General features: G+C 40.7%; 1 protein-coding gene across 1 annotated transcript in view; it reads right to left on the bottom strand.

The window, feature by feature from the left end:
* Positions 1-8500, bottom strand: part of csnk1db (casein kinase 1, delta b) — a 15597-nt gene extending 7097 nt beyond the window's left edge. The window contains exons 1-6 of the mRNA XM_023418941.2: positions 8028-8500; positions 2602-2712; positions 1651-1799; positions 1138-1366; positions 844-1014; positions 582-730 (exon numbers count right to left, since the gene is read on the bottom strand). Coding sequence (XP_023274709.1) covers positions 582-730; positions 844-1014; positions 1138-1366; positions 1651-1799; positions 2602-2712; positions 8028-8103 — 885 coding nt within the window. The 5' untranslated portion in view covers positions 8104-8500. The remainder of the gene's footprint in view (positions 1-581; positions 731-843; positions 1015-1137; positions 1367-1650; positions 1800-2601; positions 2713-8027) is intronic.
* Positions 8501-16276: the final 7776 nt, after the last annotated feature.

The raw sequence follows: 16276 nt of genomic DNA, 5'->3' as shown, positions 1-16276 counted from the left end.
TTTTATGCCTTTAATGGACAGCACAGTGGAGAGTGACAGGAAACGGGGAGGCAGAGAGAGGGGGAATGACATGCAGTGAAAGGCCGTCCGATGCGGGATTCGAACCGGGGCCGACTGCAGCGAGGACTGTAGCCTCTTCACATGGGGCGCCTGCTTAAACCACTACGCTACACAACGCCCCTAGTTAAGATATTTTAGTGTGGGTTTAAGCAGTGGAACAACTGACTGACATCCCCAGAGCCTTGTTGCTATCATAGCTAAAAAAGAAATATGAGACTTATAATTAAGTTCATGACCACGATTAATAAGGAGGCTTATTCATTTATACCTGGTATCAGTCTGACATGACAGTCATTATATTATTATATGGAAGCATGATGTTTACTCAACAGCAAAGGTTCTTCCACCACAACAAAAATTAAAGCTTGCAGGAAAATGAAGATGACATGAATACAATATGAAAATGATCAGATGCCAAAATAAAGCCAAATCATTTTAATCTAAAAATATCAGCTATGCCTTTTGCTACTGTGGCTGACATTTCAACTGCATACAGTTCAGACATTATGATAAGTACTCACAAACTTAAGCATGTTCCAGTCAAACACATAGTCATAAGAGAAGCCCTGTCTGTGAAACAGGTTCCTGAAGAGCTGTCGTAGGTACGAATAGTCCGGCTTGTCATCGAAGCGCAGGGAGCGACAGAAATTCAGGTAGGTCGCAAACTCAGCTGTGACAGAGAGGGAAGATACATTTCTCAGCAGATGGATATTGAACAATATGGGTCATAATGAAATCATTTTAGAATAGTTTTACATAAAACCTAAAAGAAGTGAAACTCACAGGGATAGCCCTTGCAAAGCACCTCAATGGGGGTGGACATTTTCTTCTCACTGATGCGTTCATACTTCTGTCTCTTGGTAGCGGCCTTGAGGCCTTGCCAAGGCAGCGAGCCCAGATTAAAGTACATGAGAACATAGCCCAAGGACTCCAGGTCATCACGCCTTGACTGCTCTGTAGAGGGAGACAACAGACAAGGAGAAGGTTGAAGAGAGGTGGAACAATTGGTCACAGAAAAAATTCCATCTTCAAATTCAGTGTCTAACAACGTGTTCAAGTCAAACAGGTCTACTGTACCAATCCCGAGATGTGTGTTGATGGAGGCGTAGCGTGCAGTGCCAGTCAGGTTCTTGTTCTCGCGGTAGGGGATGTGCTGGTGTGTGCGAGCATCACGATACTTTTTTGCCAGGCCAAAGTCAATGATGTAGACTAGGTTGCCCTTTTTGCCGAGTCCCATCAGGAAGTTATCAGGCTTCACATCTCTGTGGATGAAGTTCTTGGAGTGAATGTACTCAATGCGACTGATCTGTGGATGAGAAGAACAAAAAGACAAACTAAGTCACTAGGGAAGAGCAGATTAATGAGTTAAACGACTAAACTTGATGCCTATGATGTTAATTAAATGTTATTAAATCCTTCATAATTTTTCAGATATTCCATGAAGTTTCTTCTTCGCTATAAAGGCCAAACATTCCTGTCTTCAACAGGGGCTACTCAAGCCCTTTCTGCTCTCATTGTACAATCTGAAAGGAGGCTTTGGGATCCACTCCAGCAGTAGACAGTAGGTAAAGAGTGTGTGTGAAGTCTCACCATTTGGTCGGCCAGCAACAGGACCGTCTTGAGGCTGAACTTGCGAGAGCAGAAGTTGAAGAGATCCTCCAGGCTGGGCCCCAGCAGCTCCATCACCATCACATTGTAGTCACCTTCTGCTCCACACCACTTTATTGTTGGAATGCCCACTGCAGAAACACGGGAGCAAAGGCAATTACAATGGAAGGTACACAAAAATGTGGTCTAAAGAACATCTCCTGATGACATATGAGGCAAAAGGTAAAAAAAAACAAAAAAAAAAACCCTAAAACAAGTGAGAAGTGAAACTGGCTGCAGCAGCATCACCAGGGAAGATACCAGGCATTCGACAGTGTGTATGGGTTGCAACTTGTGACAGCACATTCTTTGCATATTTTGTCTGCACTGTTACCATTTTCTGTCCCGCTCCTTCTATTCAGGGTGACAGGGGGCAAACATGCTTTGCTATAAGGTGTTAGTGCTAACAACGGAGCCTACATAGAAGAATTATGTAGAAAAAGGGGCTACAATTATTACAGTTTACCCAATATTAACATTTACACAACTGGTAAAAAACTTTAACTTTAACCCTCAGCTGTGGATACACCCATTATTTGTCCTCAAATGACATGGGGCTGCATGGATTCAGGATCCCAGAAAGTCAGTCCCTCATCTTCAGTGTTTTTTGGTGACTTTTGGATCGCAAGCTGCTGAAGTCATGTATGCATCAGATTAACATGGAGGAGGCAAACAAGGGTGGATGGAAGTGAAGGGGTGGATGGAAGTAAAGGGAGTGAATCAATGAGGAAGAGGACAGCAAGGAAGGAGATTAGAGGGCAGGAAAAACAGATCATGTGAAGTATGAAAAGAGGGGTAAATAAACCTGATGGACAGACAGAGGGGGGTGTGGGTGGAAACAGAACAGAAGCCCAATGAGAGATGAGGATTTCAGCATGTGAGCTGATACGTCACCTCCTCCTTGCATCATCTTGTAGATCTTGCTCTCGATGTGGAGCTGGGGGTGTTTGGTCTTCACACATTCCAGCTTAATTGCAACCTCCTCACCCACTGAAATATCTGTGCCTGGAAAAGGACAAATGGAAATACACATGGTGATTTTAAAGGATCTGTGAACTAAAATTACATAAAAACACACTTACCAACATACACATACAGATATCTTAAATCTTATCCAGCTAAGACCTGAAACATACACTGCTCAGACATCATCAATTGTTTCTCATTAAAAATGTAACCTGACAGATTTCTATCAGCTTGCTACTAAACCAAACTCCAAATTTTCTATATATCTAATATCTGCTAATATAGAGTGCCATAAATTATATTGAGTTTATTTCTCTCTCACAGTCCAAACTTGTGTGAAGTAGTACAACATAAAAATGTATAAAGCAAAGTTTGAATATTGAGAATTTAAACTTTTTCCATGATCATAATCTACTTCAAACAGAAAACAGAGATAGGTGACTATAGCCCTTTTAATACTTCCTCTTCAAAGGCAGGAATGTTGTGCCTTTATTCCACCTCGCTGTTCAGTCTAAAAGGTATGACAGTGATCTGTTGTTCCACCATTATGCTGACGCTGGAGTTAGTGACTAGGGATGGGCATTTTCAGTAATTCAATATTCGAGTACTCTCATTACCTTATGATCGAGTATTCAGTTACTCGAAAATTATATATATGTATATATTTTTTTTTACCGTAAAAAAAAGAAATACGAGAGGTCTGTGTCCAACTGGAAACACAAGCAGAATGTTAAGCTTGCGTTTCCAGTCGGACACGGACCTCCCGACCAAGCCTACTCTTTGGCTGTCGGAGAACATGATATGCAAGTTTAACGCCAAATATCTTGAACTGCACGTTATTGTCGTCTTTTTTTACCAAAGTATTTCCCGACATGAATTTCCCTAGTCACGGCTGCCATGGTGCACGGAACGGACGGGAAGTATGTGACCCGCCACCAGGGAATTTAAAAAATGTCTGAAGAAAAAGTCAGCAGCAAACAGGAACCAAAACTGTATATGATGCACAGCAGCTTTTGATCAGTAACAGCACCTCCACACTCATTTTACCCACCACTGTTGTTTTGAACTTAACACTGGTATGCTTGGACACATATGTTATACGTCACACGCCGTACATCCATGCGTATTTCAGAACCTCAACATGCTGTGTAACATCCTGGCTTTTGAGGCGAACCTTAAGTGTGTGGTTTCAAACCAGTAGAACCCAGCTTTAGGATACACATGAAAAGGTAAATGTGTGACTGCTACTACTGGGACTGGGCTGATACAAAATTGGGAAAAAAATTTGTGGATTAGATTGTAGTAGTTTTAGCGAGGTGTACCCTCTAATCTGGCAACTGAGATGTACACTAGTGCTGAGATTATTTGCATATTCATCATTTCTCAGAAAATTATCTGACAACTATGATAACTGATTGATCATTTGAGTTATTTATCCAGCAAAAATAGTTAACATTTACTGGTTCCAGCTTCTCAAATATAGCAATCGACTGCTTTTACTTCTTTCTGTATCGTCGCTGTGAAATATTGATAATGTTTTGTTTCATTTTTTAGACTGAAGACATTACTTCTGCTATCTCTGTAGGTGTCATGTTTGATTACAACTATAATGGACCTTTACCATAACAGATCTTTGTTTCTGCTTAATGCAATATTGGCGCCACTACAATGTCATGAAGTCATAATTACACAACTCTGTAGAAGACCCTTTAATTTGAAACAATGGATACAAGGAGTAGAGACACATTGCAAAACCTGGTCGAGGTGAGAGGGAGAGAGAAAGGAGGGAAAAGAAAAGAGAGCTGTCAACCTTTAGAAAACATCTAATGGAAACAAAAACATGTTCACACAGATTGACTTTCTCAGCCCAATACACCAGATACCTGCCCAGACGAAAACAAAGTCAGCCTGTGATGCAGAGCACACAAGCTATAATCAAGTGGTTATTTCTGGTGGTCCCTCTCTTACACATTTAAGTCTATTTAAAACCCTTGGGGAGTACTATGCCATATAATAAAAAAAAGTTGCAAAGTACAAAGCCTTTTGTAGGTCCGAAGGAGCTCTCTGAAATTTAATAAACGGTGTGATAAAAAGTCTGCGGATGTAGAATGAAAATGAAGAAGTTACCAGACCTCTTTAGCTGACTCCCCACCCATGCTTTAGACTAGAGGCTTGAGGCTATTTTAGCCACTAGCATAACATTCAAATCTCTAAGTCAGCTGTCAATGGTTGAGTTGTACTGTGGATAACGTAGGCAAAAGGTTTTGACAAGGAAAAATAATGCCTGTGATAATAATAATAATAAAAAAACAAAACAGTATCTCTGGTTCAGCTGCGTTGACACAGTCCACCAGGAGCCCCACAGCGCAACGCTAAATTGGTGAAGCGCTCTTTTAAAACCACCATGTGCAAACATGTTTGATGAGTCACATGTGGGTTTGGTTACATAAAACCAGCTGCATTAGTTTCAAGTACAAGGTGAGGGAATCATGGCTGACTCCAACTTCACTCTCCATCACATGTTGCGTTTAACAGACACAAAGATATGGGTGCTTTAACATGCCTCTATATGTTTGTTAAGTCCCTTTCTTCAACGTAAAATAACATTTATGATATTGTTAAAGGAAAAATCTGAAATGGGAATACAGGATGGGAAAAGCGCTTTTGGAATCCTACCACTTTGTAAGTCTACAGAACTGACAAACCTAGATTCTGTCCTTTAGATTTGTTCCTCTAGGTCTGTGAAGTTTAACCTTCTGATTTTAAGGTTTTGCAAATTCTGAGCAACCCAGCCAGCAAGCCAGCCAAATCTGCCAGGTGCCGAAGGTTAGCGCTGAATGTTCAAGCAGCTTCTATCAATACAATTAGTGAATGATTAATAGTTTTAGTTGTTCATGAAGGTAAAAGAGACAAATGCTTCATTTTGCTATTTTATAGTTTTTCTGGATGGAAATCAATTGATATAGTGGCCACAGGCTTGACAAACCACATTACAAAAATACTGAGCCCATTCCACCTTGTTCAATCACAACTGAAAGTCCCCTCATGTATGCTGACCATGTCTGCTCTGTTAGTTGACTTTTTTGAATTTCCAAAACCTCTTTTCAGTCTCACACACCGCAAAAAGTGACTGTCAACCATTTCATCTTCACTATCCATGCATTTAACAAGTTATTTCAGTCAATGGAAATTCCTCCATGAGTCAGGTGCTGTGGTGGGGCCAGGCAATTTTCTTAGGGATGGCCAGGCTGAGGCCAGTGCTCAATTTGGGATGGCACACAAATTAGTATCTTGTTCTGTGGTGGATCTGCATAGACTGTAATTATTCTCGTCACAGTTTATGGTACTGTTGCAACTTAATGTGGCTCATAAAGCCAACTATCATTTACATTACTAAAATAACTTTTGTGCACGTTGTAATAACTCGATTTCCAAAGTAGATATACATTTTGGAATGGCGACCTGCCTACAGAGCACCACACTGAGATCATCTTGAGGTTATACAGGAACCATTATTCATTTATCATTGATTATATAGCCTGTCAAAAGTTTACAACAACAAACCAGCCATAAAAAGAAAGATTAACACCTGGAGCCACAGTCCAGTCCAGATAAACATCCTGCTGGTCACAGAGAAAAGGTGATACCACTCAAAGCCTAAAGAGACCCAAACTAGCTATCGCCAATGGCAACCCAGAGCATCAACACAAACATAAGCTCTTCCTCAGGTTGAGAATTTACTTGTGGTGGTGGGTGACACAGTGTGGGTCCAAGCTCTAAAGCATTTCTGTAGGGAAACTGCAGTTACAATAGGTGTCTAAGACTCATCAATACAGATACAGTGAAAAGCTAATAGCTTGTAATTAAAAATGTCCTGTCACTTTGGTTTAATGACAGGTCTGACTTATTACAGATGTCACTGTTCTGCAAACATATTGTAGCTGTGTACCAGTAACTGCTGGGTGCATTTTGCTTCGCCAAACCCGCTAGACTTGCAGGATAGACCCCAAATTCTTGGCTCACTTATAATACAGTAATTGCATTAATCCTGTGCAAATTCAGGCTTTGGTAAAGAACAGAAAGATCACGTCAACATCACCATATTATTGTCGCCATATTACAGGCTCTGTGACCAGGAACTCGAGAGTCAACCCCGCCAACATCATGCCATGGCAACATTAAACCAACCCTTGTAAACACTTACTTCCTGAGAAGTTTCGTAAGCTTCTATATCAAAAGCTGTTTTGCCCTAAGTCAACTGATGTCTTCATCAACTGGAAAAACAAGTGTGCCTAGTCTCTTTATCAAAACAAACACATTCACATAACTACGCAACAGTAAACCCTTCTCATACATAAAATAGGGTAATGGAAACTAAAAGAAGCAACCTTGGAAAACAAAAATGGGTGGTAGGTTGGGTGGCAGTATGTACAATCATGCCATATCTGGGCTAAAATGACAACCATCAAATTGTATTAATTCTTTAAGTAGCACATGGGCCTTACATGTTGCTGTATATTCACCTACATATATGCTATATCAGAGACAATCTGCCAGTATCATTCTGAAAATGGCAGGGTGGACTATATCTTACAATGTGCAAAAAGTGACAAATCTACAAAAACCAAGAATTGGAACAAGATGAAAACAACACAATAAAGACCAATAGCCAGAACATCCCAGTATGAGATTATAAACTTAATACCTCTGAACTGGGATGTGTAGGATTCAGGACTGTAACCTGAGTTTGTAAAATTGACTTTATCTCAGGCTGGAGAGTAACATAACGTTAAGGCTGTAATTTAGATATTTCAGATATCGTTATCACTGTCAGACAAAGCAGCAGATTGTCATAATTACTATAAGCGGATGACTATGTAGCTGTTGTAACTTGAGCCCACGTCAGAATGACATAACAGGTATATCCCACTGAAGTAGCCTTCTTAACTGTAAGCAAATTGGTACAGGTTTCAGTTTTCAGTTTGTGACCTTTAATACCATCTGAAATTGACAGTCGGGGGGGGGGGGGGGGGGTGTTATTAAAAATTATTTAATCCAGCAGCACTTTGTTTTCACTGAATTTATGTAACATAATGTCTTTTAAATGCTAGCTGTCCAGTCTTAACTGCATTTTACAGTGCTTGCAATGCTTCTACTCCTGCTTTAGCATTTCAGCTGACAGCTTATAGTAGTTTTAGCAGGACAGAGGTAAGGAAAACTCAGCTAGCTTAGCTGTGACGTAAAATGACATGGATAGGAGAATGACGTGAATATAATACAATTTGGACTGGGAAATATCATTAAATGTTGTTTATTTAGGTTAGTAAAGCATGATGAAGATAAATTTTACTCACCTAAATAGATGTCCCCGAAAGATCCACTTCCGATTTTTCTGCCCAGTCTGTATCGGTTCCCCACTCTTAGCTCCATTTCGCTGTTAGCTAACCTTACGTCTATTGCTTCGTTTGTAACCTGGTAACTACCGTTGCCTTATCCTCAATGTTCAGCTATTAACCTTTTGTTTACGTTACCTCGGCAAATACTCCACCTTCTCTGACCGGTTTATGCCCCCCTTAATTCACAATCCCCTTCCCCCCCAGTATCCCAGTTCCTTCGGTAACAATCCAAATTTCACCATCCCTTTTTTATCTTTCTGAGGAACGAAGAGCTATAATATCGATATCATCCGGTAGTGTGAAACGCGTAGTTTATGCTCTCCGTATCTGGGGGGTCATTGTAGACCAAAACATAAGGATGGAGACGGATTTTGCTGAGAGACTTCGCCCCTTATCTGCGCGCAGCTTCTCTCTAGTGTCAGATTCTCTCCTCCACCGTGAGCGCTGCCGTTTGCTGCTGACGTCACTTCCCCTAGCAACAGAAAAATGGGAAGAGAAAACTCTGTAATTAAAAAAAATCTTGCTACGTTATTTATGTACAGTTACATGCACATGGAAAACTCAAATAATCCATTCAGCACAATTTAACCCCTTTGTTTCATGACTATATACATAACATGATTTAAAGCTTGCAAATTAGGCCACTATATAACACTGGTTCCAGCTTTTGTCTTCTTGGTGACTTTTATGTTGTGTTTTACTCATTGAGGGTGTTAGCATTAGCATTAAAATACCAGTAAATCTGTTTAAAAAGTGATTCCTAACTGACTCTGTGACTGATTCTTTAATCATCTGGTTATAATAATATGTAAATCTAGTCAACTGGAAAGATTAAAACATTAAGAAACACAAATTAACATATGAATAACTCTTTATTATTCACTGTTTATTTAAACTGTATCATGCACAATATGGCAACATGTACATAAACAGTGTGAGAAAAACACTCAGTCTTACATGAGTGATTGATCTGTTGATTGCTGTGTCATGGAGGGCTGATTCAACCAAACAAGAATGAAACTACAGTGGAGGCTCATAGCATGTATGCAGATGTTTGGATCATGGCTTGCTCTGAGATTAATGTACACAACTAGTGTTTGTGGTTTTGCACATATTGTGAATGAAAACAGGATGAACTGAACAAAGTGTTGTGTGAAGCACAAGATAGTTGCAAACCAAATTAAAGACACACAGCCACAAATTTTTGTTGTTTTGTAAATGGACAATGGAACAACAAACTGTAGTCTGTTTTTAATATGGGAATGTTGATTGGCAAAAACATCAGAGCCCCATTCCTATGAATGTATTTTGATCTGAACCCATTTCAAGTTTCAATGAGTCGACACACCTCAAAATAAGCAAATAAGATTATAATATTGTATTCTTTTAGCACCCAGTTCTTCAATCCACCTTGGTTCCGTGTAGTGAAGTAGGCCATGCTCCACTGTAAGTTTCCTCTTTGCACACACAAGGTAGGCAAATCGTATGGAAATACTTACAAAGAAGTAAAGGACCAGTTGGAGTCATGTCCTTATCATCAGACAGTCAGCCAATGAACTGAGAGTATAGCTGCGAATTTTTGCATTTAATATTCTCCAAACTCATTTACATAATATATATTTTCATACAATAAAATGAGTGGCAAATGACTTATGATAGACTCTAAATGATTCAGTTAGTGTGGTACATGGTTAGGGAGGTGTGATATTAGGCAGCTTAAGTGGCTCTTGTTTTTACATCCATCAGGTAGAAAGTGCCAACGCCTTGTCATTTGCTTGAATTCTGTCCACCTTAAAGTCAGAGTGGAAGCAGTAGATAGACAGACAGACAGATGGACGACATCCTACACATATCCAAGTTAGTTCAGCTCCAGCTCTGTAGCCACGCCCACTGATCTGAGTTGAGATTTTTCCGATTGGCTGCACATGGGCCGGTCGCAGAGATTTTTTCTCATTGGCTGCCTGTGGGCCAGTCAGCATAGAGCAGAGGCCGCTCACATGGCAGACCTGTTGTTGTACAGATTGGGTAACTGGCTCACACGTGAAGACCAATGCTCTGCATGGACTCTGCAGGCTGCATTCACTTCTCGTAGGATAACCACTTCACAGTTAAACACAAGCTTGTAGTGTTCATGAGTTAACACAAGGAATAAAGTCTCTAATGGCCATCATTTAGATTATGATGCACAGAAAAATACAATTTTACACAAATAGCAAACTAAGCAGTGTAAACAAATACAACAATAAGCCATGTAAGGCAAAGTAATTAAGTAAAGTAATTCTGAATAATGTGCAATCATAATCATTTGAATCTGTACTCTATTGACTATTATATAGTTATTTACTGACAACAGATGTAAGAGATAGTTTTCTCCCACTGTCTAAAACATACAGACCATACATTTGGTGTGGAGTGTGACTTCTTCATGGCGTTCCCTTTCTGTCCATATACGCTGAAACAGACTCCACCCAGTTGTGGTATTTACCTCCTGTAACTGAAGTTAAGTGTTTTCAGCTACCTAGCATAACTTACAGTTTATATAGTATTTTGGTGTTTTGTTTGGCTTATTGGGGAGACTTTGCACTTTGCATTGCAAGAGTGAACATAAGGCGTCCCACACTTTAGGACAAAGCGTACTCTCAGCTGTCTGGGGAGCTGCCAGAGCCGAGGAGGTTTAATCCAATCATTAGAGGGTTACTGGTCTCTATTGCTGCATCAGAACAATATCCCAACATGTACGTGTCCTACTACAGAACAGATGGCGTACACCTCATGAAACGGCTTAAAATCTTACTTGCCAAACTGATGTGGATTCTGATCCTGTTCAAGGCAGAGCAGAGGCCTCCAAGCTCAGTTATCTGAGAGTTAACAGAGAAACAAACTCAAACGAATCAGCCTTGAGCTTCTTTCACAGCTACGACCTCATCTACTGCTATAACTGACGAGTTGAGTCAAGCATCAGTTAGTGGAGACAAACCGCACACTGTTACTATAGGATACCTGGTGACGTCCCAAAACACCTAGGTCCTGAATGAAAAAATAATTCACATTTCATATTAATTATATTAATTACTCTTTACCATTCATATTTGTAATTTTTCCTAACATCATCTTAAGTTCTTCCACTTGAATGCAAAGACTAAGATTCTTAGTAAATAACCATTCTCAATAACAAATGTATCAATGAACCGTGGAACAATGTATTGTATCACTTAAGCTACATGGGTAAGAGCAGAATGAAATACTATATACTTACAGTATAAGTACAGAGTGTGTATGTAGAGCATGTGCAGGATAATAAGTGCTTTCATGGATGAAGATAGAGGGAGTGCATTGATAACAAAGAGCTGATACTGTGCTATGACAGTCTTCTGAGTCATGTCGATGATGAGACCAAGCTAATGATGACATCTAGTGGATGTTTGGAAATATTGCAGCTAACCAGTTGTAACAGGGTAGAACTGTATCGACACCTTCACACTGATCAGGAGTGGTTTTGTGTGTGTGTGTTTGTGGGGTGAAGTGGTGTGTGTGTGTGTGTGTGTGTGTGTATGTGTGGTTGGGTGTGTGGGTGTGTGGGTGGGGGTGTCTGAGTGTCTCCTCTCCTGTTTACCACATGCAGCAAACACTGCAGGTTCTCATTCCCTCTCTGTCTCCTCTGTGTGCAGGTGCTTCGCTTGGATACTGAGTATCTACTTAAACTGTTTATTTTTGGTGTTCTCTGTGTGACTGTTTGAATGTAAAGTTAATGGAACATCTGTACTTAAAGGGCTCTAAGTTCTGGTGTCTGTGTGTCTGTTTATCCTTAAGTGAATGGAGGTTCTCTTTCCTCTGTGTGCAGGCCCAGGCTCCACTGCATGTGCTGCTGCTGTCTGCGCAGTGGGACAGGCTGCGTGGCCCGCTGTGGTTTGATGTGGCTGTCATACCAGAAACGGTTCAGTCCCACGGCTCAGTTATTGTTGATGTGTTGCCTCAGTTGAATGGTCATGTTTGAGACTTTTTTTTTTTTTTTTTTTAACCCTAACCGCAAAACCTTTAAACCACACTCACGATTCGTGCTTCACGTGCGCGCTGTTGGCTGCAGCTGGATATACTGTACCTGTACCTGCCAGGAAGTCAAACAGCTGCCGACACTCGCCACCAAACTTACCCAGCAGCCGTATTCCTGTCCTGTTCCTGTCCTCTGAGATCACTGCGTTTCAGACTCTCAGTGGGGGCAACTCTGAGGATGTACAACTCTCATTCTGTTAAGAGGGCGCCCAAGATAAGGATAAATGGTATAATACTGAAGCTGCTGCTCAGGGAGGGATGAGTGAGGCGCAGGAAGTTTTTTTTTTTTCCTCTTAATGTGTCTATAAAAACATAGTGATAGTGTGTTTGCTGAACATGAACCAGAATAATAACCTTCCGAGAGAACAAAGTCAGGCATTACAGGAACTACAGATGATGGAAATGAGACAATTAGTCCTGCTGATAAAAGGAGGTTGTTTTAGTAACACAAAACACATCAGGCTCTAAACAATTATGAGATGAAAAGTTGACAAGAAACACTAAAAGGTGCTCCTAATAATATTTCTTAAAAGACTCCAGGGGAACGGAGATAACTCAAAAAGAATGTCCTCTTTTTAATATATTACCAAAAATCGATTGTGTCCAGCAAATCCCTGAGGAAGAGCTGTTCAAACAGATGTACATTCACCAGTTTGTTGAATTTGTTTTTCTTACACCAATACTAGAAAGAATCATCTTTTTCATTAAAGGTTCTGGTGACATAATAAAGACTGTTGAACAACTTCATCCCCCTCCTGATGTTCCTTATGTTGATAACCTTTGATTCAGTGTCTCACGTGTCTCAAGTGTCTAAAGGTGGACTGAAAACCTTGGACTTTTCCCTCTGAGATAAGGGTAATAAATTACCCTCAAACCAGGAAGTTAATTCTCTACTATAACTACTTCCTCTTTGACGATGAGTATACCTACAGGCATATGGCACAAACATGGAGAGCCTGACTTTGCTTCTTTCTACCTTGGTTTTGGCTGGAATTGCTTATTGTGAACTCAAAGGACATGTTCACGATCTTTAAGGATACTGAGCTTCAAATGAATGAATTACATCAGTTCTAAAATGAAGATTAACAACTTCAGGATGGTGTGAAATTACTGGGACGGGGAGAGGGGAGACTATACTTTGCCTTGACATTGAGAAACAGGCCATACCCTCCCCCCAAGATCTCAAAGACATAAGACATAAGATAAACATCAGAAAGAGGTGAAAATACAGCCATTCCAGGATTTAGAATAAAGAGTTTCTAAATAAATGGATTTACATAAATTGAATTTGCTTCAGCTCTCTGTATCCTCACCCCGCCCTGAATTACACCAAATAACCTTAAATTAAATGTGAATAAGATCAGATGACGTTGGTAGCCTGATGCGCATGAGATCAGGTGTCTGACTCTCCATCATAATCAAAGTAATAATGATCATAATTGATGCCAGGCGTTATATTTGGTCCTTACAGCCGTTCACATCGTTATATGTATAACTGCTTAAACACACATTAATACCATGTTGGTACCTGTACATTAAAGTTTAGTGCTCTCTGATGTGCAGAAGAGATTTAGAAAGCTGTCTCACTACCACACAAGCAGTTTTATTAAGAAGCAATATTTGTGATTTTGTTTTCCCGCCTTTGTCATAACACGCACTATGTCAGTGTCTCTTAGTCCAGTTACATAGCTCCATACCCGAGACCTCTATCACTAAGCTTCTAAAAATGATATCGATGTTTGAAAGGACAATCAAGGCAGCATGCCCTCCCAGTATAATATCAACCCAGTACTGGGAATACTGATCAGCGTATAGTGGGAATACTGATGAGCAGGACCAGACATCAGACATCTACTACGTCATGGAGGTTGCAGAATTAGCACCTTGGACAAAATGCTAAAAAAGCTCCACCTGTGCAGCAGAAGGACACTGGGCTACAAAGGTCACTTCTCCAAGAAGACCGATTTAGGCATGCTAGCATTTGATTGGCTGAAAGGGCGGAATCCAAAAAAGAGCTCCCAGAGTCTCTTTAATCTAAAGAGTAGATCTAATGAATATAAAATTGTTGTTGTTGGATGCAAAAATGCAATAATATTGTTTCTTTTTTCTCTCTTTTCCTAAAGTTTACTTTCTTTTAATCCTTAATCTGTTACCGTGTGTAATTTTTATTTAAATGTAAATAAAGGTTAATGCAGATCATATGTTAATAAACTATTCTGTTGACAGAATGAAGTCTTCTTGCCTTTGGAGGGATTGTTGTGTCCCTACCAATGTTGAGCCTAAACCTACGCCCTCGCCTGAATCCATTCAATTCCGATTCACGTGCTACTGATTTGCTGTGATTTCTGATTCGATTCCATAACCCTAACCTGGTGCATTATAAAAAATATTAATGTTTACTTTAAGAATCGACCCCAATGCACTTTTTAATTAACATGACCAACAGTTTAGAAACGCATCTTAAGAAATAATAGGTAACTCATGTGTGCTGCTGATGTAGCTGACGGCTACAGCATTTACCAACACGGCTTCTTCTTCCGTCAGATTCTTCTTGCACATGGATTTGCTTCTGTCCAGCTCTTCTTTTGAATCTGAAATGCAAACATCTGCATACATCTGCCTCTAGACTCTCCGGTCCATTCGATGGAGCCGCGGCTGCCGTGTTTTGGTCTTTCACGTGGCCATGATGAAGGATGAATCAGTATCAGATTACTCAACACACACACACAATCATCACAATCATCCTCAACAGCTCGTCCTCACCAGCTGGACAGGTTTCGCTTTCTTCTACAAAGACCATCTGTCACAGTTCATTCCCACACAGATACAGCTCCTTCTGCTGGTTTGGAGGTTTCTATGATGGTTCTGGCCAGCTGACTTCATACACTTCCCAAAAATCCCTTTTCAACCATCAACCAATTTGCCTGTTATCAGATACTTACTAGCCTGAACATGCATACATGGAACCAGAAGGAGACGTACCTGCATGTCATACACAGTGAGCGGGAGTTGCTATCTGGGCCCAAATCTGACCACGATGGCAGTCAGTTCTGTCCAGTCTGTCCAGCAAGTTCCAGTTCTTTATCAAAGGCACAGATGTAATGGGAGTCATCTTCTGGAAGGTGAGATCAAGCAGGGTTTTTTTGTGAGCCTTGTTTTGCATGGAGCTGTGTCACAGGACTCTAAGAGGGCCTTGGTCACCATCTGTGGGCTCTTCCCCGGGCCTACGAGGTAAACTCCGGCTGCCGAGGGGGAAGGTTACCCGGCCTGGTCACTGACGGAGGACCACTGTCAGTTCTCTTTGTTTGATTGTTTGACTCCCTCATCTGTCCACAGAGTAAACCCAGCTCTGACCTCCAGCGGCTCCTTTCTGGGGGTTCTGAGCTCTCTCCCTGGCCTTCTCTACAACCATGAAAGCTGGGTTCCAGTCAGAAGTGGAGACTAGGACAGCATGTAATTAGTGGCAAGAAAAAGAGGATAAAGTAAGTTACGCGGCACAGTAAGTTTCGCTGTATTAACACACATTCAGCAAGTCTTCCCAAGCAGTCGACATAAGGCTGCCTGTGGCCCCCACTCCCCATACAGCAGTCTCATTAATGACTTCATGTCTCACCAATCTTCAACCAAAAAACATAGTTTGTTATGTAAGGTATATGTATATGTATATGTATATAATATGTAATGTTGCTGTGTTAAATGTAAAATATATAATTATTAATAAGCCTGCAATCCCTCAGATTTATTTTAGACCAGCTCTACCTCCTGAACTTAGAACATAGTGAGTAACTGCATTATGCAACATGAGAGGTTCGAGCATTTCCTATAGATTATTTTTTCCACCATGTAAACTGCAGTGAAAAACATCCCAACTGACTGGACTTGACCCCACTTGACCGCGGCTGTCGTCGCTGAAAGACGTAAATGGAATCTAACAGCCATGGGGTGAGTTTTGATACTAAAATGATTTTGTGTGGTGGATTAGTATAATGCTTTTTACCTTTAGGTAGAAAAAGTTCTCAGCTCCGCAGCGGCTCCGAAGCTGCGGCAGCTTATTTACTATAATAAAACAACAAAGTGGCATTCTGCGTCCTCAAGATAGCATGGAGCTTACGCAACAGCATTCAGGCCTTTATTAGGATGAATTATGCGGTGAGCAG

Source organism: Seriola lalandi, unplaced genomic scaffold, assembly GCF_002814215.2.
Source record: "Seriola lalandi dorsalis isolate HSWRI2012SDOR001 ecotype SW California unplaced genomic scaffold, Sedor1 jcf7180002054585, whole genome shotgun sequence".
Classification (NCBI taxonomy): Eukaryota; Metazoa; Chordata; class Actinopteri; order Carangiformes; family Carangidae; genus Seriola; species Seriola lalandi.
The sequence above is the reverse complement of the archived record's forward strand: the minus strand, read 5'-3'. Positions and strand labels throughout refer to the sequence as shown.